Below are 20562 nucleotides of genomic sequence, written 5' to 3'. Positions count from 1 at the left end.
CACCAAGCTACGCTTTGTTTAGATTTCAATGTTAAATAAATTATAATAGATGGAGAAACGAAACTTAGCGTAATTTATTTTGTTATGTTGGCTAACTATGCAGATCGTTGAAAAATTTTAACAGCAAAAATGTAGAAATGTATGAGGTTTACTTTTACTAATTGTATTTACAGGAAACACTGCATAACATTTCTCTTTGAGGTCAATGTTCTAAATGAATCACAATCTATCAGAAGCAAGCAGGTGTCCGAGTGAGAAGAAAAACATCTCAATATATTTCAAGCTTTTTGCTGGGAAACCCATGAGCGATAAATCCCCAAGGAGGGACCCCCAGTATCCTTGGGAGTTTTCTCCAATTATGGCTGCTGTTTCTTTTTGCAATTTTCTAACAATCGTCACAACCATCAACATTTTTTTTCGCCCTCAATACCATCTAAAGAGATTTCCGAGGCTTCTAAAATAGACGTTGAATAACAGGTAAAGAAATTTTCCTCACATCGAACAGTGCCAGCACAGCTTCCCTTATTCAAAACCCCTGCGGTGATAAATTAATTTACGGATCACTAAACAACAAACTGCTCGGCTGATTCAAAATGGAGGCCAGATATTTGATTGACAAGGGTTTATTACCCACGGACATTTCTTAGCAACTTTCCTTTATTAGTTACAGATAAACACATGAGTTATTAACCATAGCGTTGAATTAATTACATGTCGGATATTTGATTTTATAATTGTGGTGCAAAAAAGCACCATTTTCTCTAAATGTGAATATCGTGAGCCCTGGGAAATTTCCGTACGGAACGCCGCTGGAAATCCTGGGAAAATATGAAAGAAGCGTTAATTGATAAATTACTCCTCAGTACCATGATAGAAGTCCATCGTCTAGTACCAATTTTTAAAATTTAGAGAAAACTTTTAGCGGCAAGCGCTGCCTGAGAATCTCTGAAGATCTCACACGATATTACTCAAGCTATTCATGTAAAAATAGCTACATCTCTATCTGCAGAGTGTTCCAAGCTAAAGTCTAGGGAAGATTCCGCTCAGCAAAATTTGGAAAAAATTGGCATGAAAATAGGTCAGAAAATGGTTCGTTTTCGAGATGCTGGGCCTTAAGATTTTTTTATCAATAACTTAAAAACGCTTTAGCCAAATTGATGAAATTGTTACTCTTTATTGGAACAATTATCATCAGACACCCACTGGACCATTTAGATTGGATCTACAACTCCCAAGGGCGTACCCAGCGGACAAGTAGGTCGTTCTCGATGGTATTTTCAATGCTAAGAAGTACCTGGTCATCTTAGTGAATTTTTCTTCGTTTTCGCAAATCAAACACGCCATAGTAGAATTTTGGATAATTCCTGCGCAGTTTTGTTTTCCCTCGTGGAGTTTGGAGAAGTGCCGAGGTGTGGTGTTGTAATTTCCTTTTCGAAACCAGGCGAGACAGTGAAAAAAGTCCAGAAAGAAATATTTATTTTCAGTGGGTTTATCTGAATATTACACGAAGATCGCAAAAAAACCATAAGGTGATGTTTTTCCCACAAAAAGTAGCCGACCTGCTCGCCGGGCGTGCCCTTGAAATTCTTGATCAAATATAATTAGTAAACAAATAGCGTTTTTGTGTGTTTCTTTTGTGAACAAAAAATTTAACGTCCTGTACCTCGGGAACGAGGCACGACCGAATCCACGTGCACATGAGCTTTTTTTCCTTATTTTGCTGAGCGGAATTTCTTCTGCGATTTGGTCACTCCACCCGTGGAACACCCCGTATATGTAGAGCAATGCTTAGTGGTATTCTGGGAAATGTAACTCGAACGGTGTCTCAATTTTTTTTTAGCAATAAACGACCCGAAAACTTGATCGACGCAGAAGAGCGGTTTAAACAAAGCAATTGTGTGATGCAGGCAGTGATGCTATAGGCTAAATATAAATTTAAATATACGGGGTGGCTAAAAACATACCGGAGATGCCATTGCTTTATTTTAAACCGGACCCCCGGGCAATCACGAGTAATATAAAATTGTACATTCAATTTTCCGTTTTCAAGTTTGCACGGTATTGAAAATCTATTTTTGACGTAAACCCGTGTATGCTACTGATTTTGCAACGAATGGTATTTCAGAGGTAATTAATTTTATTTAAATAATATAAGGTATTTCCAACACACAGGGTGATCGATGCCACACAAAGATAGGAGAACGGTTTAAATACAAGAGATGTAAGATGGAAGCAGCGATATTGTAGGCTGAGCATAATTGCATAATTGCAATAAAACATAATGGTGAGCCCGTGCTCTCACCTTTATGTTTCGCACGACATTGAAAGAATTATTTACTATAAACAAGTCTACACCACTGATTCCGAGAAAAACGATCTTTCAGATACACCTTGTTTTGCTGAAATGGGATGGGGCGTTTCCTAGGTATGGGGTAATTAAACGAAAAATGACGTTTTATCGAAAACTCCTTATCATTTTTTTTTGGTCCTCCACAAAAAGGACAATCCCCCAAACGCGTAGGGAGACATCGACCGAAACCGCTAAAGGACATCGAGTACATCAACAGTTTTGAAATGTCCTTAGTTGCCAAATGCAATCGGTTGAAAATGAACAATTTCGCATGATATTTCATTAACGCCGTACGGAAATGAGGGAAAAATTAAGATACGAGTTCTTGCTCATGAAAATTAGCGGAGGCACTTCCGAAATATGAGCTCCCAAATCGATTGCAAATTTTACCGCTATGTTTGTGCAGCAGCAGGTCCAGAAGATTGATTTTCCCTTCATGTTTAACAACGCTGCTTATTCTCAAAGCATATAGAATTACAATTGATATCTCAATAATACACGTCCCGACAATTTGGCATTGCTTCCACATGGACTCTCTTGCTGGAGTATCTCTTCTCAAGCCACCGTTTCCACCATAATTAATAGCTTCTCAATAAAATATTATACAGATCCCAGCTAACATAATATTTTCTTTGGCCGGCGAAGCCGCCATAATTAATAGTCTCAGATTTTTTCCTGAACATCTACGATGAACGAACCGGGTCTCTTTGAAATTAATAGATGTAATTGCCGTATTTATGAATGTGGCCGAATGGTCATTAATCAGGATTTGGTAGCGTGCTGAGGTGTCAAACTTCGTCGTTCTTAATCGTTTGATTAGAAGAAATCATTTCTATTCGCCGTCATACAACTTTTATACTTTGTGCACGCTGGGCTTTAGAATCGCCTCATTTGTAGGTTAATTTCGCGATACTCACTGATCGAATTCGAGACAAGGAAGTGTTCTCATAAAAGTATTTTTTCGAACATTGAGAGAAACAAAACAGATAAAAGATTGTAATCTTGGTTTGGTTACTTAACGAAGTGACTGGGCTCATATTTCATACATATCCATAACCCACGCGGATGATCGCATGTTAAATATGCTCCTGTCTCGTGTTCGAGACAGTCAACTCGTAACATTTCGAAAACGAGTGACCACATGAAGAGTCCCACAGCGATATTTCTCATCGCCACAAGAGCGGCCTGACTGGAACGATGTAGCGCATAAATTCCTGCAGCGAGATGTGCATAGTAGTATACGGGGTGTTCCCTAACTACGATTCATATCTTCAGGAGACAATTTTTTTGTGGCATCTAGAGGAAAAAAGTTCCTATAAGCGTGTCGGACGCTCTTGAGTTGCGAGATACAGGGTGTTGAAATGTAAAAAAGGATTATTATTTGAAATAAATTCCACGGTTAATGCTAAATTCTTAAAATGTTGCAGTTGCCGTAAGTTGGTATATGCATTTTTAGTATCAGGTCAATTTTTATCTCTCGCCAGTGGGGTAGTTAGGCGACAGCTGGTTGAAATTTTCGTCAATAAATGGAGGGCGCCAATGGATTTCGTTGACATTTTTACCATTTCCCCACTCTCCTAACGTTTTTCGACAAAAAAGGCCTCTGCATATTTTGCCCGATACGAATTTGCGCTTAGAAAAATGGCTAGCAACTACAAAGGACCGTCACAGATATAATCAGTTCGACATCAAACCAAGGCATGATGTTTTTCTAAAAATGGGTTAGTATTAGGCGCAAAAATGGATATATTTTTTATCGAAAAATATTAGGAGAATACGAAGATTATAAAAATGTAAAAAAACTCCATTGGCGTTCTACATTTGATGACGAAAACGTGGACTGACTCTCGCCTAACTACGCCACTGGAGGCAAACAAAAATTGACATTATGCAAAAACCAAACTTCTTGCCAACTGCAAAATAAAAAAAACTAACATTGACTGAAATTTATTTCAAACAATAATATATATATTTTTTTAATTTCAACACCCTGTATCTTGGAGTCCAAGCCTTTCCGACCACATGTTCATAGGAACTTTTTTTTTACTACCATAATAAACTGTGCCCTGAAGTTACGGACTGTACTTAGGTACCACCCTGTAGTGATAGCTCTTTGGCAGCAGTGGTATTACACCGGTCGTGGCGAACTCCAGCACTTTGATGTCGTTCTTGAAAAGTTTATGTTCGTGGCAGAGACATGGTATAAAGGGTCGGTCAAATCAGACGGTCATTTTTTACCATCCGTGATGCGAAGACTTCTTATCTGCCGTACGTGTTACGGGAGATGCCTGTCTTGTCATCTGCAACAGTGAAATTCATCATGGCTCACGGTGATCCCAGATCGTATCACCTCTAATTGCTCCGATATGGCTTATGGTGATGTCTTATGGCACATCACTAAATGCGTATAGGCAAATAAACGTAAATTCGTTCTTTTACCTGTTAACTCCCTTCCATGAAAGAATGTCATGGTGGCCGAAAATAAATTTATGAAATATTAATAGTGTTGCAACGTTCGTGCCCATCCCTCTGGACAGTATGAAAAATGGTTTGCGACGAACCAGAAATAAAATGGAATTTCCTGAAAATAATAATGCACTACAGATGCTACAGGTACGTCTCCGCCTAAGAAAAATGATCACAATATTTACTTTCTATTTTTGTTTATTGCTGCTCCGTATATGGAGACTGGCAATCTTGGTAAGGACATGCATTTCCACGAGGAAATTTCCATTGCCCTTTCCCTGACATTGTGTATTCATCCAAATATTGATTAATATCCCCCACCTCCATCGAAGGAAATATCGAAAAGTGCGTAATCATTGCGCTCTTTCGGTGCCGTATATTGTCGATGATCGGGAGTTCTGACAGGCAGACGAAAGCCCGCTGAAGGAGCATGAAAAATGGCCCCAATATTTTATCAAGAGATCAGATGGCTGTGTGCATACGAACCCGGGGATAATGAGACGGGTTAGGAAGCTCGATACCGCCGTTACAGGGATATTTCACCCCCGGAGCTTTGTGAATGCTTTCAAGGCTTTGACGTCGACAATACAGCTGATACGGGATTTTCCGAATAAAGAGGCTTTACATTAGTAATATCAGAGAGGTGGATTTAGATACGTTTGTTGGAATCAAAACAATTTAGCCGCTACGCTAGAAAGCTCCATGAGGCAATGATCTACAACAAACGGACCGAGCACGAGTTTTTGGCCAATCGGACACTAATGCATGGCGGCGGAATTGGCGGAAGTGACGTCACTGTGATCCGCAGCTTAGTACGCGCTAGTTAAAGGCATGAAAGGCTCACATTGAAAACATGTTTGACTTAGTTTCGCTCCGCGTGTTTCGTCACACACCCGAGTAGGAAGTTTACTAAGGGCCCTTACTTTCCAAGGAAAACTGTCCTTTGCGGACACCGTTTCGCCCAATGTTTGTACTAAATTTCGAAATATATTGATGCCATTACTTTTGCAAACTGTTATTACTACAAACTTGCGACTCGAAGAAAAGTCTTTTAGCCTTCGATGGCACAAGATTTAAAAGAACCTTACACCAAAAACACCCAGCTCTGGCCCGTGAAAGGAAAACCGTATAATCTTACACCTGACAATGTGATAGTGACAAATCTGAGCGACAAAAATTGGTTACGGAAGCCAATTTTTACCTGTCCACGATCGTGTTCAGGCCCACGCTGTCCAGGCCGGTGGGCCGTCCGATGACGCGAGGGTTATCGATATGAAAATGAGCCAGATCGCCTCTTGGTCAGGTGACATGACCACCAGCATGCAGCAAATTAGTCGATTCATATACTGGGTGTTTAAGCCTGATTAATAATTTATTACTAGACCGAGGAACAACTGCTGATTGACGATAATATTGCTGTGCGTTAAGCAAAGGACGCGTTTGTGCTCTGAAAATTTCTTTGCAGATTAAAAATCTACATTCGAACAAAAAGTGGACGAACTCCATGTCAGAATGATTAATCGGATCGAAAATAAGAGACACGCCGAAGAGCCGTTGGCAAGGCGGAAACTAATGCATATCGAATGAGTTGAAAAGCTAATTATGGAGTGCCGGAGCGCGATGTTTGAAGCTTCCAATTTCGCCAGAGCATCCCCTCGAATGTCACCTGTCACTTGTCACTCTGATAAGGATGATGCGAGGGACGCCTCGAATGCGGTTATGTTCAAACTTGACAGGTAAAATATTAATGAATTATACCGATAGCACAGAGGGCTGTTGCCGTCGAATAAAAGTTTTATACTTTACCAGAATCAATGAATATACGTACGAACAGCGCAGCACTCGATGCAGACAGCTGAAATTATACCCTTAATGTTTAAGCGGAAAATGTGTTCCCTGATTGCTCGCTTTACGAAGGGACACTACCTACTACTAACATGAGTACAACTTCGTAGCCAGTACAATGCGGACAGTACAAATTAGCAAAAAGCACAACCCTAAAAATTAGTACCCTTATTACTGAAGTAATGACAAAAAATTTTATAAGCAAAAAACACGACAAATGCTACCAAATTTATGTCTTAACACTTAAATGCAATCCTGAAAATTAGTACATACCTTGATTGCTGGGACAATGAAAAGAGGTTACGGTCCTGAAAACTGGATTTCAATAATGCCCTTGCCAATTTTCGATCTCTGAAGCTGCCATTCTAGGCCTCGCACACTGCTGCAATTTCCTGACGCTACGGCCCTGGCCCTTAGGGGCAGCCCCGAAAGTGTTTCCTTTATTGCTGGCATGGTGTTGAAGAGGCACTGGCCTCAATACAGTTTCTCAAGTAAAAGCTCGACATTCAAATAGTAAAAAAATAATACAAGGTGTTTCATAAATATACTGACAAACTTTCAGGAGATGTAGAGCCCATAAAAGTAAATACTTAAAGTGACTACAGTTAGGTTTGAAATCTCTTCGTTCGTGAGATACGGAGTGTTTAATTTCTTTTTTTTATGTTTAAATATTTCAAAAACAGTTTGAAATAACGACATGATATTAGGAACACGCCATGGGAAGATAAATGTGCATGACAGAATATTTCCACCTACACCAGTGGCGTCGATGCGGTTATCCAACGTTCCTGCACGTGTGAATGGCTCAGAATTTAATGGAACTGTGCCTTGGAAGAACAGTATTGTTTTGCGATGGGGCATGTTTGGCACACTTTCATCTTCATCTCCTCTATTTTTACTAAAAAAAAATTAAATTAAACTCTCCTAAAGAATTAAGAAAAAATTTCAGTCGCAAACCCATACCGGTTTTTTGGTAGGCACAGGAATGCGAGATTATTTTTTCTCTTAAAAACGGTTATCTGAGCAACAAGGCACTAAGAGACCTTTTGTAAGAATTGTTGGAATATTAAAAAAATATACTCGTATTAAAAAATCAGTGGCGTACACTTTTTTTCATTAAAAGTTTCCCATTGAGTGGCTGCACGGACGCTAATGAGGTGGGTGGAAATATTCTGTCCACTCCTAAACATACACATTATCTCACTATAGCGTGTCTCTAATTTTGTGTCCTTATCCCAAACCGTTTTTGATATATATAAAAAAAAATTAAATACTCAGTATCTTGGAAACGAAGCAATTTCGGACCTAAGTTTATTCGACCTAAAGGTTTCGTTGATGAGCTCTAGATTTCCTGAAAGATTGTCGGTATGTTCATGGAACATCCTGTATATCTGCTAGAGCAGTCAATGGATGCCGTTGAATTTCCGTGAGGCCACAGCCCCAACTCTCAAGTATAACCAAAGCTAATTATTGCCATGGTTTCTTAAGAAACGAAAAGGTACCAGTCCCTCTTGTTAAATTCCTCGCTTCACTAAAACTATGAGGCAATCAAATATTATAATCAATGTCTTATGGTTTAAGACTGTTCCTCGGACTCTTATGAAACATAGGATTACTAGATAGGAAAGAAGAATGAAGGATTTTATATTAGGAATCCACTTAGTACTGCCATACTGAGTCCTTTCTCTGGGTTCCTATTAGAACGTTTTGGTTCCTCCAAAGTCACTTAAATACAACCATCATCCCACCACCATCTAGATGGAAGTGACCAATAAAATACTTCTTTTTCCAATTTCAATGTAAACTAGCCGCAATTAACGTCAATCACCTGCCGCATATAATATCCCCGACACGCAGGAACCTTCCATCCAGGCCTCACTAAGAAAAATCGGCCTTTGTTCTTTTCAAATTAAATCTAAAGAGAAACCATTATTCATTTTATCGCGAAATCGTGACTGCAGCATGTTGTTTTATTAGAAAATGCATGCTTTGACGAGAAACTGCAGTGTAGTTAGCATGCAATAAGCATGGGAGATGATGTAAAAGAAGGGGGGTTGGTTTGGATTAAACTAGTAGAGAGACGCGCTTTGCCCTGAGGAAAATTTCGATTTTCTTCACAATATCATATAATGAAAACGCTTCTGAGTTCCTAATTCGGAAATATGTATTCAGAGTCACAGTCTAATTTGGGACAAACCCGCTTTATTGGTGCCCTCTATAAGTTCAAACTGAAAGTGTTCAGTATAGATTCTCATCCCTTAAAATAGGGGTAGGAAACTGCCAATAACGCCTAATGTCGTATGCTCGGCATTGAATAGATGGCGGCAGAAACTTAATCAATATAAGGGCTGAACAAATGTGATTTTGCCATCAACGTGAATATCACGGAGTTTTGTTTTATTTAACGTGCCTTAGGGCTAATTAACACGTAGATCATTTTGATGGAAATGCAGCGATTTTTCCATGTTTTGCTTTGAACAAATCGTTTCTATGGAAAAAAAATTTGGGGAAAAAAATGTAGAGGACTGGGGAAATGCACAACGCCTTTGGTAGGTCCAAAAGGCCGAGAAATACAGAACTATTTCAGTGCACAAAAGATCTTGAAAGGTTATTTTCCATAAAAAAACACGCAGAAGTTAAACATTGAATCATTCGTTGCGTTAGATCCTCCATGGCATAATTTGCTCCTGGAGGCATTGGAAAGCCACTCCCATAGCGATTGGTGCATTTGTAGACTTACTGGATCAGTTATAGGTAAATAAATTTGCTCATAAGGTTCTGCCCTCCTGACTTCTTTATATTAATACTCCCCCCCCCCCCTCACATTTAAAATATCCCCTGGGAAATCCATCATTCAACTATCGACCCATTAACAAAAGTCATCAACTTTTCGATAAAGTCGAGCTTAATCTTAGTTGGTGTGAGAATAAATTTAAGCATTTAGAAGCATAATATTTCAAGATAAGCATCGCAAACGGCCGAGATTGCTAAAGTAAGGTTGTTTGTCATATGTCCAATTAAGTGCCTATAGCTTCGAGATTGTTGAAGTCTTGCCTTTGTGTTGTTTCCTCTTATAAAGCTAATTGATTGCAATGCTTGGCTAATAAATAATGTTTTATTTGCGTGAGGTATGTGTGGAAGTGGCGATTTGTGAAATTCAATTTCCTCCAATTTTTTTTTTTGCAACTTTTAAATAGATCTTTCTTCAGTTTTAAGGGATAAACGACCCTTGTAATAGATTTTCCACCTGCGCATGCCGTTTCTGTCCTGTGCGTTTATAGATGCCGCAAGGGCAGTCCTATTTTTAGCTATGTTCTATTAGGAGAACAGAGGGTGTACCGCCCTTAGTGTATTTCAAGTGCATCTGAATTTTGGCAAAAATTTAAAGTTGAAGGAACCTTCAAACGAGAACGAATAATGTAGGTCTAGCTATTAAGAAAAGTCGAGTTCACTACAGAGAAAGGAATAAAGGAATATTAGTCCTGGAGAGGATAACGCAGTAATCTGGGTAAATGCTTTATTAGTTCATGTTCCAAAGGTGATAATAACAAATATTTTTCATAAAAGTACTGAAACATGTTAAATGTTGTTTTTAGTTGTGCATTTTTCGACGTAACACACGTGCGTACAAAGTTACCCATGTAGTAGATGAATGTAGTTTTTAATTTTGTTCTTATTAAAACCCCATGTATATTATGTTGTATTTGAGTTCGTTGCGAAATTCTCAACATACGTCATGTAACATATCTACATCTAAATTCAATAGTTATATTAGCAATATTTGCGCAGTATGGCACCTAAAGTGGCCTGTTATATCGCCTGACCTCACCCCTATAGATTTTTTTTCAATTTAGACACGCACATGGTTCATGAATTATATTCAAAATTTCTCATAAAACTCGAAAACGTCGCAGTATACATAGGGGTTTCATAAAAAAATAAAAAAGTGCATTTATCTACTCCATGGACAATCCTGTATACAGGCCTGTTACGTCCAAATATGCACAACAAAAAACGGTATATGACGTGTTGCACCATTTTCACGATAAATGTCTCCTTCATTTTTTAACGAAGTTGTGCAGAACTTTTGGTCCTCTATGTGTGTAGTTCTGATAGTAACTGATGGGGAGTTTCTAAGTTTCCTCGTTCGGTGCCGAAACAGCGTAGATCAAAATTTCCAACTCTGAGCACTAAATATTCAAATTGTGGAAATGTGCGAAAAACCGCCCTTAAAATGGCGCCCATAAGGCAACTAATATCATAAAGAAAATTCCGTGAATTTCTGCCTATTAAAATCTAGAAAAATGGTCTATTATTTGCGTGCTTATTTATAAGATACACCACCCACTCTCCTAATAATACCAAACACCCATAAAAATACCCTATAAATATAATATAAAAAGAAGGCATCATATGCTTCATACTGATCTGATTGCCTATGATTTTAACGAAAACAGCTTTAGAAGGCTTATAAAACTTGTTCAATAAAGCTTTGTGTATGCCATGAGCTCGAATTCTTAGCACGGCATCCAGAAACTTCTGGTTCAGCGAAGAATTTTTTCGCAAGACGAAAATTAGTTCACAACGGATTGTCCATTTCTGACCCTGCATGCATCTCAACTGCTTGAATAATAGCGAATCTTGCCTATACTGTACTAGAATATTTGGTAATAAGGTATATGAGTTTTTGTCCTTTCTGATTGCCTCAGTGCATTCTTTAAAGCTCAGACAAATCTGGCTGTTCTTCAAAAGGTCATACTCTCCAAAATTAACCAAAAAAATCCTTTCGGGAGGGGAGTAGTGTAGCTTCAGGCGGCCTTCGAATAATTGGTCTACAGTGGATGGAAATAGCCCATAGCCGGAAAGAGGGTCGGATAGTTTGGCAATCCAAAGGGACACGTACGAAGCTGACAGGAAAAGTTGTAACAATATCAAACAAGTATATACAAGGCGCGATATTTGTCTCTTCGGCATTCTGACAAAGGTACCTGCATTATGAAAAAAAATAAGTGCTTTTGGGCATATGAAGAAAATAACATTGAGTCACCCCAAAATAAGAGCACTACATCGTATATAGCAGAGGAAATCGCGTGATTTTCGTACTTCCAGAAAATTAGTATTGTTGCGATCATTACGAAACTTAGAAGTGCATGGGCCTGCGGAGATATCAGTTTCATCAAAGTCATCCATTGGGAGTTCACATATTCCTATAACATACGATAATTAATTAGTCATTGTTAACATATCTATACAAGGTGCCTCTGAACGTAGTGAATCAGGTGTTCTAAGCCTTAAAATATGATGGAAACTGCGTATAAGCTTATATCGAAAGGCGTATGTGAAAGATTGGTTCCTAAGGATGATCTGTTATTATATTATTATTATATTCGAAATATTTCTAGATAAATTAACGAAATTGTCTAGTTTATTACAATTTTTTGTTTTTTTTTTTTTGTGAAAATTAATAAAAAAGGTTTTAATCAGAGGTCTGTTTGGTAAAACATAATATCCACCGATTTCTTAAATCTCAAATTTCTCGAAAACTCTCTCATGTTTCGATTTTCAATAAGTACCTTTTTCGTGTAAAAATTTTCAAAATGTATATTTTTTCCTAAAAATCGTGAATGAAGATGAAATGGAAAGAATCTTACATACTTTTTAAGCAATACGTCCCTGTATTGCCCATTGCTAAAAAAATTAGACAATTTCTTTAGAGAGATTCCAAAAGCGCACAAAAAGTTATAATAAAGTACAAAGTTCCATTAATGTACTCCGGAACGGCTCAAAAATATTAATTAAAAAAAAACATCCTTAGAACCCAACTTTTCACACCCTGTACACCAAAAACGACACGTCTTCCTTCGTTTATATTAAGTGTTCATCACACACCAGAATACGTGTGTGAATTTATATTACCGTTGTTGAGAGACACCTTGTATAATAATACAACCTTTCTGAGGCAATACAACATATGATCCCTTAGCCAAGGATGGATAACTTCAAAATGTTTTTTTACATGTTGGGTTAATCTTATGTAACCAATAAAAGCATCGAATTTCCCAAGTTGGAGGTCACGGAACACCCCTGTGGCGGTTCCATTAGCAAAAATCTTTCCATAGTAGAAGTTGGTACCGTGGACGAGAGCATGGTATTGAACCTATAAAAAAATTGGTGTGTTCAAGCCCTATTTATACATTGCTTAAAAAAATCTAAGGAACAAGCACACTTTTGGCTATAATCTTTATATGATGACATTCATTTACAATAAATTCACATAAAATTTCTTCTATGCCCCGTGTTGCTACCACAAGCATTAATAACAGCAGCGGAACCTCTTGGCATACTCAAAATCGCCCTATCTATAACCTCTTTTGGAAAAAGTTACCATTGCTCCTTGAGGACGTTCTGACTAGTCAAATTGCCATGAATACAGGCTATAAAGGGATTCAGTTACCCTTGTAGCGCATTCCGTACGTGCTTTATGGGACTCAAGTCGGGTGATTGTGGTGGTCAATTCATAAGGGTTACATTGTTGTTCCTGAACCAACGGGTAGTGCCCCGGCTAGCACTTGGACGAGCATTGTCTTGCATATAGAGGAGTTCTGGGCCAACGACATATGCAAAAGGAAGGACAATAGGTTTGAGCACATGGTCTTGGTACCGTAGGGGTTGCGGGAAACAAATGAGCCCGGTTCGATGATGCAATATAAATCACCCCATACCTTCAGGGAACTTCTTCCAAAATTATAGACTTCCTGAAAATATCTCTCTCGTTTTAATCGTCCTCTTTCACGCCAAAAGTGTTGCCTTTGGATATCAGATCAAATCCCTAACCGGGACTAATCTGTGAATAACACATTCGCTCATTTTTTAATATGAGGGTTTGCCAACGATTGTTTTTGTTCCACAGATTATTTTGAGCATTATATTATAGAGAAAAATGAAATTACTTTGACGTTAAGAAACTTAGTCATAAGATCAAACAATTCCACCTCCAAACCTGTGAGCTCTTCTTTGGTCGCCTGGTGGTACATGCCATTCGAAGGAAAGAAGGAGGTGAAGGATTTCAATATTGCAAATGGTGGAATAATGTTAACTGCAACCCTATAGGAATTTACTTCATTATTTGATAAATTTAGGGGTTTTCTATAATAATAATACCTTAATGAGCCATTATTGGCTCTAGCTGCAGGAGTATTTCCCAGACCTAGTATTGCAAAATAGAGAAAGCTTAAACTATTCATAGTGCTGTGGCTCTATTTGTAGAAATAATATAGAAATTGAGGTAAATTCAAATGATAATAATGATGATAATAATGTGGTTTTATCCATTAAATTTCACTTAGATTTTTAACATTTTAAGCGATAAGTTGACGAAAATGGGCAAATATTATACCAATCATAGATGTTTGTCTCTATTAGTGCACTTGTATTAGGTTTATCGGGAAAGGCAAAGTGACTTTCTAGACTTACAAATCTTCAGGTCAACTGATCGACTGCGTGTCCGCTAGTGTTTACAACGCTCAATTAAGTTTTTTTTTTATTATTTTAAAATTGCGCGATTTGGATGTTTATGAACATCAGTGGCGTGTCAGAATCTGTACGAATTTTTACCCCAGATGGAGCATCAAACTAACCGATTATATGACCGCCACTGCTGAGAGCCGCCTCCTCCCGACACTCCCACTATGCTCGATTTAAATATCCCCGATAATGGATATCAGTTTTTTATGCAGGATTTAGATAACGTTTCAACCATATACACGCAAGAAAATCGTAATGCTATGTATAATGGCTGGTGATATACAGGGCGTTTCTAAGCATCATGTACATATAGAAGGGGGTAATTCTTTAGCTTGTTTCATGTCTAAAAGTTCATATAAACCTAGATCCGCAAATGTTTCGTTATCTATCTACAGGGTGTTCAATTTTTGACATTTTTCAGGTTTTTCTTTATAGCTCCTGCGGTTTTTCGCGCTCATTTCGATCAGTTGCATCATTGGGCATACCAAATGATTTTGATAATCTACAGGATGATACTATTTCAGAGATCATTTATCTTTTTCGTCCCCTGAATTTTTTTCCGGTGCACCGCTGGTAGGTTGTTTCTGATCTTGCAGTTTTTTCGCATCTCCGTCGGCGATCGAGGAAAAAAACGATTTTCTGTATTTCGCCAGATTAAATTAAAATGTATTAGAAGCAAGCAGTTATGTATTTTAGGTAATACTCTATTTTTTTAAATTTTGAGAGTTAATTTGGAAATACCTGTTAAAGATTAATGCCGAAACAATTCCAAATAATAACAATAATAAAATTAAGAAGGAAGCTACGTTATAGCACATGTTGAAAGCAACCTGCGTCCACCCTCATACATAGGCCCCCCCCTTTTCCAATTAATGTCTGTACTTTTCCAAATATCACTGGAGTATTTTTACATTTTCAAATGCATCTAATATTACATTTCGAAACTCATCAACAATATTCACTTTTTAATATTTTTTTCATTTTAACACCCTGTGTATATGTGAATAGGCGTTCACGAGCATAAGTTTGTATGAACTTTTAGTCATGAAATAATCCAAAAATCTACTCCCTTCCGTGTGTACGTGATATTTGCTGTATACAGGGTGTTCTTAGGTATAAAGGGCTTGTCATAAATTCTAGGGGTTATCGAGAAGATCAAAATAATAGTAGTACTTCGTAAAAAAAATTATTCGCCCTCATAATACGAAGTTGAAACTCGCAATTGAAAAAAAGTATTTTTGCTTAAACTTTTAGATCTAAAGAAGTTTTCGAAGGTTTTAATACCATATTTATTTTCACGTGTAAAACATATAATTTTTTTTATCATGTGTGTATAATTTCAAATTGTTGCCCTGTATAATGCACATTGATAATAAAATGCGATTTTCTAAAAAACGGTATAAAATATCGACTAACGTAAGGAGTACTTTTCTTGGAGGAAAATTATAAAAAAATCAAGTGGAGTAGAAACAATATTTATTTTGTCACCTCACTAAAAAATTAATTAGTTTAAATGGGAACTATTCCCGGAATGAGAAAGACACATGAAACATCTATTTACATATTAAAAGAAGCAAGAATGTCTTACCAAGATCATTCTTTGAAAGTCACAGCAAAAATAGGTTTTTCAACTTCTTAGCACTCTTTTTAACTTCTGTAAGAGCAAATAATTTGGTAAAAGTAGTCGCTAAACATTTTTTTATATGCAGTATTTTTGCTTTCTCTATAACCCCTGGAGTTTATAACATGACTTTCCCGGACGCTCTGTATTTTTGCTAGGTAAATAACTGTAAACAAAAGATACGAATTTTGGAGGAAATAACAAAGACCGTGTTTCCACCATCTCCAGTTATGGCATTAATTATTATACGTTAGTTAATTATTAATGTTATTGCCGAGTGTTTTCCCATCCGTAAGATACCTGTAGAGACGAGCTTCTGATCTCAAATCTACAAAAACCCGGATCTACAGGGTAGATCACGAATGTGCTCAGTTGGTGCTTCGCGAACGAATTTATGTATTTATCATCAGGATATTGACGCGCATCAAACAAAAAGGTAAAAATGCAACATTGATCCATGTACTCAATAAATAAATGTCCCGGCTTCAATATAAATTAATTATTTTCATAAAACCAAAAAGGGTTTTATCCGTCTCGATTTTGGTTGTGGTATAGACACCTGCTGTCACGCTGACCTGTAGTCCATTTTTCTGTGTCCATCGCCTTTGCTTTGATCGACTGACGTTTCGACTCGGTCAATTTATAATCTGCTCCTCTTTTTTCCGGATTCTTTTGATATGTGACCGACTTGACCATTTCGGACCCTACAGAAAGACTTTGTTTCAGAGTTCAGTGCGCATTTTTATCGAATTAATAAAAACCGCGGCACAAGTTTTAATGTATTTTGACTAATTCGTGAGCTAGAGAGAATCAAACTTACCCGAAGACACTGGATACGCCCACTAATTAAAGACAACAACACCGAACCTTAAGGCGTAAAGAGACAAGGTCATACCATCAGACATAGTAAACAAAGCCATTCATGAACAATCTTACTAGTCACTCTAACACTGTTACCAAATTGTAATTGATTTTCACTTACGATGGTCATGTGATGAGCTCTGATACCGAAAGAACGCAATGCATTTTTTTAATAAGATTTTCAATGTTGTTTCACACAATGGACGCGGCAGCGTCCCCTCATTTCGACGCCGACGCCCTCACGCTGTCGATGAATACTGCGTTTGGGGATGCTGAAGGGACGACTGGACCAGGGGTGGAACATCGGAGTTTGTTAAAAAAATCATGGCAGATGCCGAATTAAGGGAAGGGGGTAGTTTGATACAACCGCTTCGAAGATAAGAAGCAGCTCCACAGCAGATTAAATCCCAGAGCAAGTTTCAAGAAATGAGTAATTCTAAAATTCATAGCACTCCGCTGTTTCACGGGAAGTTCGAGTGTCGAAACAATGCGAAATGGCTGGAAGTTTTTGAGAATGGTGGAAGAAAATAGGCAGAGTGCTTTCTGTTTCATACATTTTCGTCAAAAAATAGTAGAATATGTTGAAAACGGATAGAGCAAGGCACAATTCAAAAGTGCACAGACGTACAAGATGTTTCATTTAAAATATTGAATTTCCGAGAATATAGGCAATCATCAATACTTATTCATGGTGTATAACCAGAAAATAACAAAAAATAAGAGGTAATAATTTTTACCCCGATTTTTAAGTAGACCATTCACAAAAGTTCAGACTTGAGGATTATCCCAAGTTACTTCAATTCAATACTGGCTCTTTGCGCATGTTCAAAAGTATGAAGTCCTCACTGCATTTAGCATTAAAAATTCTAGTATTACCCAGACAGGCTGCAATAACATAAAGTATTATCAAATTTTACCGCAGTTCAATCCTGTGGTGATATATTATCAAGAATTTGCCAAAACTGAACACGTGCCGCCATCTACCTCGCACCGTTCAAAGCGATTGTTACTCCAATCGCCGCACAGATGGCGACAGAAGTATAAAATTGAATAAGAATAAAATTGAACGAAACCGTATTGCCGTTTCGAATGGCCATTCGATTATCCTAACAAAATACCCTAAAAATAGCCTAATAAATTTTTCAGGATGGCGTTTTTAAGATAGTGGTTCGTTATATCTGACCGGACCTGCAAATTTTCAGTTCGTGTTAACCCACGTCAGGTACAATCAAATTTTAGTGGATATGGTACTGAAAGTAACCTTGCATAATCGAAAAGCATTGTCTTAAACTAAGAAGACGATCCTCCAAAACTGAAGGTAACTTATTTTGCAAAAGGCCTCTTACCTCTGTTTTTACTATTCCCCGACCTGTTTTGCCAAAAGTTCAACTTGTACCAAACGTGTTACTGAAGATTCTTGTTGAAGCTAATGTTTTCTCATTAAATAAGGTTTTTGTATGCTTCGAGAATAGAATTTTTCATACCTCCATCGCAATACTATTAGAAAATACAACGAAGGACTCAGTTACCACTATTTCTTGAGTTTTATAACTACTTCCGTAGCATTCAATGAGACGATCATCCACTCCCTTAGAGGAGTTTAGTTTGCTTCTTAAGTAAACCTGCAGTGCTTATTACGATATTAAGGAATATTGATTCCGACATAATATGTATTAAAAAGTAAATACTTAAATCAGACTTCATGCATTTAAGTTGTAAATAACGTATTGTTAACGGTCTCCTAACTAAATTCAAATCAGAAGAACTATTTTGAGGTTATAATGTAACGAACGAAAAAGACATCTGGGAGAAGGACTGCGATATTAGCAGCCTGTCTCTCTCTGTGAGTTTCACATATTCCGTCCTTATCTGGCATTAGTCTGGACGATTTGAGCACTCTGTCTTACTTACGGCGACACACAGACCCAGTTTTTTCAGAGCTATCTCCTTATTAAACAGACTATCCCCTTTAATGAGCGCAAAACACTTGGCAATGGAATGTCTGGAATGTTGACGTAACATACATGAAGGCGCCATACGTATTTTCCCTTTAACTATGTTAACCTTGAATTGACTCTCACGGGAGATTGTGGAAGAAACGCGGATATTTCAGTGTTAAGAAACTTTTTTTAGCCGAATTTGGCTTTTAGCTTGATTTCGTTTAATTGTTTAGCTAAAAATAAAAATAAATCTATACATATGTATATATAAAATTATAAAAACTGTTGAAATATTCGTCCTACCAAGATGCAGAACTGTTCTCGGCCTCATCGATCAACAAACTCGACTATTCTAGGAATATTGCGAATGATGATTTTAAGAAATTTAATTAAACGTTACGAATTGCTTCGGATAGTTAACGGCTGAATCGGGTGATTATTTTTTCCTTATTTTCTTCACATTCTAAATTTGCATCAATAGATATTTTTGCGAATTTTACAAAAAGGGGAAAAGATACGGAAATACGGTCGGACTTGGTTATAAAGAACATGAGATGACGAGATTTGACCGCTATAGCCGACCGTTCGTTATATGTTATTTTAGTTAATATGTACATACTTATACATACTGCTAGTTTGGCTTTAAAAATTCTTATGTGTTTGATTTTTTTTTATTTATATGCACATATCTAAGATTTATTCACCAGAGAAAAAGAAAAAAAGGCAAAAGAGCATTTCTGTTTTATTTATATTTATGTAATACCCCTGTAGTACATCATATTACTTTTACATACAAATATATTGTTTATTTTGTACTGTAGAGTAGTCAGTCATTTTATTTTGCAATTAATTTATAATAAGAGGACGTCTTTCAATATAGACATATAATTTATCAAAAATCGGTTGTTAACAAATCATTATCCATTTTGGTAGATTCTTCTAGATCGACATTATTATGGTGTTTAATCCATTCTGACAGTGGAACGTCTTCTTCGTCATAGCGCGAAATCGACGATTCATTATACTGAGTGTTTAAAAATGACACGATAATATTTAAGGGGGTGATTTCTCAGGTCATTTTGTGAAAAAAAATTCTATAAATATAGGTCCGGAAATGTATTGTTTCCAAGATACAGGGTGTTAATTTTTTTTTCCAATAACAATTTTTGAAAAATGATTAAAGTATCTTTTCACCGATTTTTTTGGAATTTTGTGGTGTTGTTTGTGGTAATAAGGGGCTGGCTTGGCCCTAACTGGATTAAAATTATTAAGCCCAATAGCGTTAAGATGGAGACCTTAACCAAATTACACCACTGTATATTTGTTTGTACATTGTAATTGTACCACTGACTTTAATTAAATTTCGATACTCTTTTGATATGAAGCAACTAAAAATATAATATTTTGACTCTTGAATTTTCGTCGTATCTGGCTTCGTTTACGAAAAAAAAAACATAAAAAACATTTTATTGCATGTCCATTTGTCATACAAAAACATTTTCAAAAAATTGAAGGTTTTACCCCCTTATGCCCTAAGAATACTTTATCCTTTGATGATTTTGAAAAAGTTCCTTTGTTACAAAACTATTATTTGAAACTAAATTATTTAAAAGAAATTATTTAACAACGCCCTGTATCTTGGAAACAATACATTCTAGGACCTATATTTATAGAGTTTTTTTCCATAAAATAGCCTGAGAAATCACCCCTTTAATTATTGCCGCGTCTTTTTGGAACACCCTATATATAAGAATTGCCTGGTGTCAAGATCGGTCCAACCAAAGAAATGCCCTAAAACTAGCCTAATAAATTCTTCAAGATGGTCTGTTTAACAGACATTAATTCATTATAACCAATCGGCCTTGCAAATTCTTCCTCGAAAAGGGTTCACTAAAATCGATCGTTGGTTATAAATGTCTTCATTATATCCAAACAAGAATTACACGTAGTTAAAT

At 37.0% G+C, this 20562-nt stretch overlaps 1 protein-coding gene across 1 annotated transcript; it reads right to left on the bottom strand.

The window, feature by feature from the left end:
* Positions 1–10276: 10276 nt before the first annotated feature.
* LOC136345989 (uncharacterized) lies at positions 10277–16906 on the bottom strand. Its single transcript, XM_066294786.1, has 4 exons — positions 16789–16906; positions 12612–12818; positions 11709–11868; positions 10277–11649 (listed from the first exon to the last, which is right to left on the bottom strand). Exons 1-4 carry the CDS (start codon positions 16795–16797, stop codon positions 10958–10960), a joined length of 1068 nt encoding a protein of 355 aa, XP_066150883.1. The 5' UTR covers positions 16798–16906; the 3' UTR covers positions 10277–10957.
* Between the last annotated feature and the right edge of the window lie 3656 nt (positions 16907–20562).

The sequence above is a fragment of the Euwallacea fornicatus genome, chromosome 21, assembly GCF_040115645.1.
Source record: "Euwallacea fornicatus isolate EFF26 chromosome 21, ASM4011564v1, whole genome shotgun sequence".
NCBI lineage: Eukaryota > Metazoa > Arthropoda > Insecta > Coleoptera > Curculionidae > Euwallacea > Euwallacea fornicatus.
The sequence above is the reverse complement of the archived record's forward strand: the minus strand, read 5'-3'. Positions and strand labels throughout refer to the sequence as shown.

Excerpts from the sequence above, each read along its gene's own strand:
- LOC136345989 (XM_066294786.1), bottom strand. Across the intron at positions 11,869-12,611 it reads TGTTGTATTGCCTCAGAAAG|GAATATGTGAACTCCCAATG; the intron begins GTTGTATTATTA and ends CGTATGTTATAG. Across the intron at positions 11,650-11,708 it reads TGTAGTGCTCTTATTTTGGG|GTACCTTTGTCAGAATGCCG; the intron begins GTGACTCAATGT and ends TTCATAATGCAG.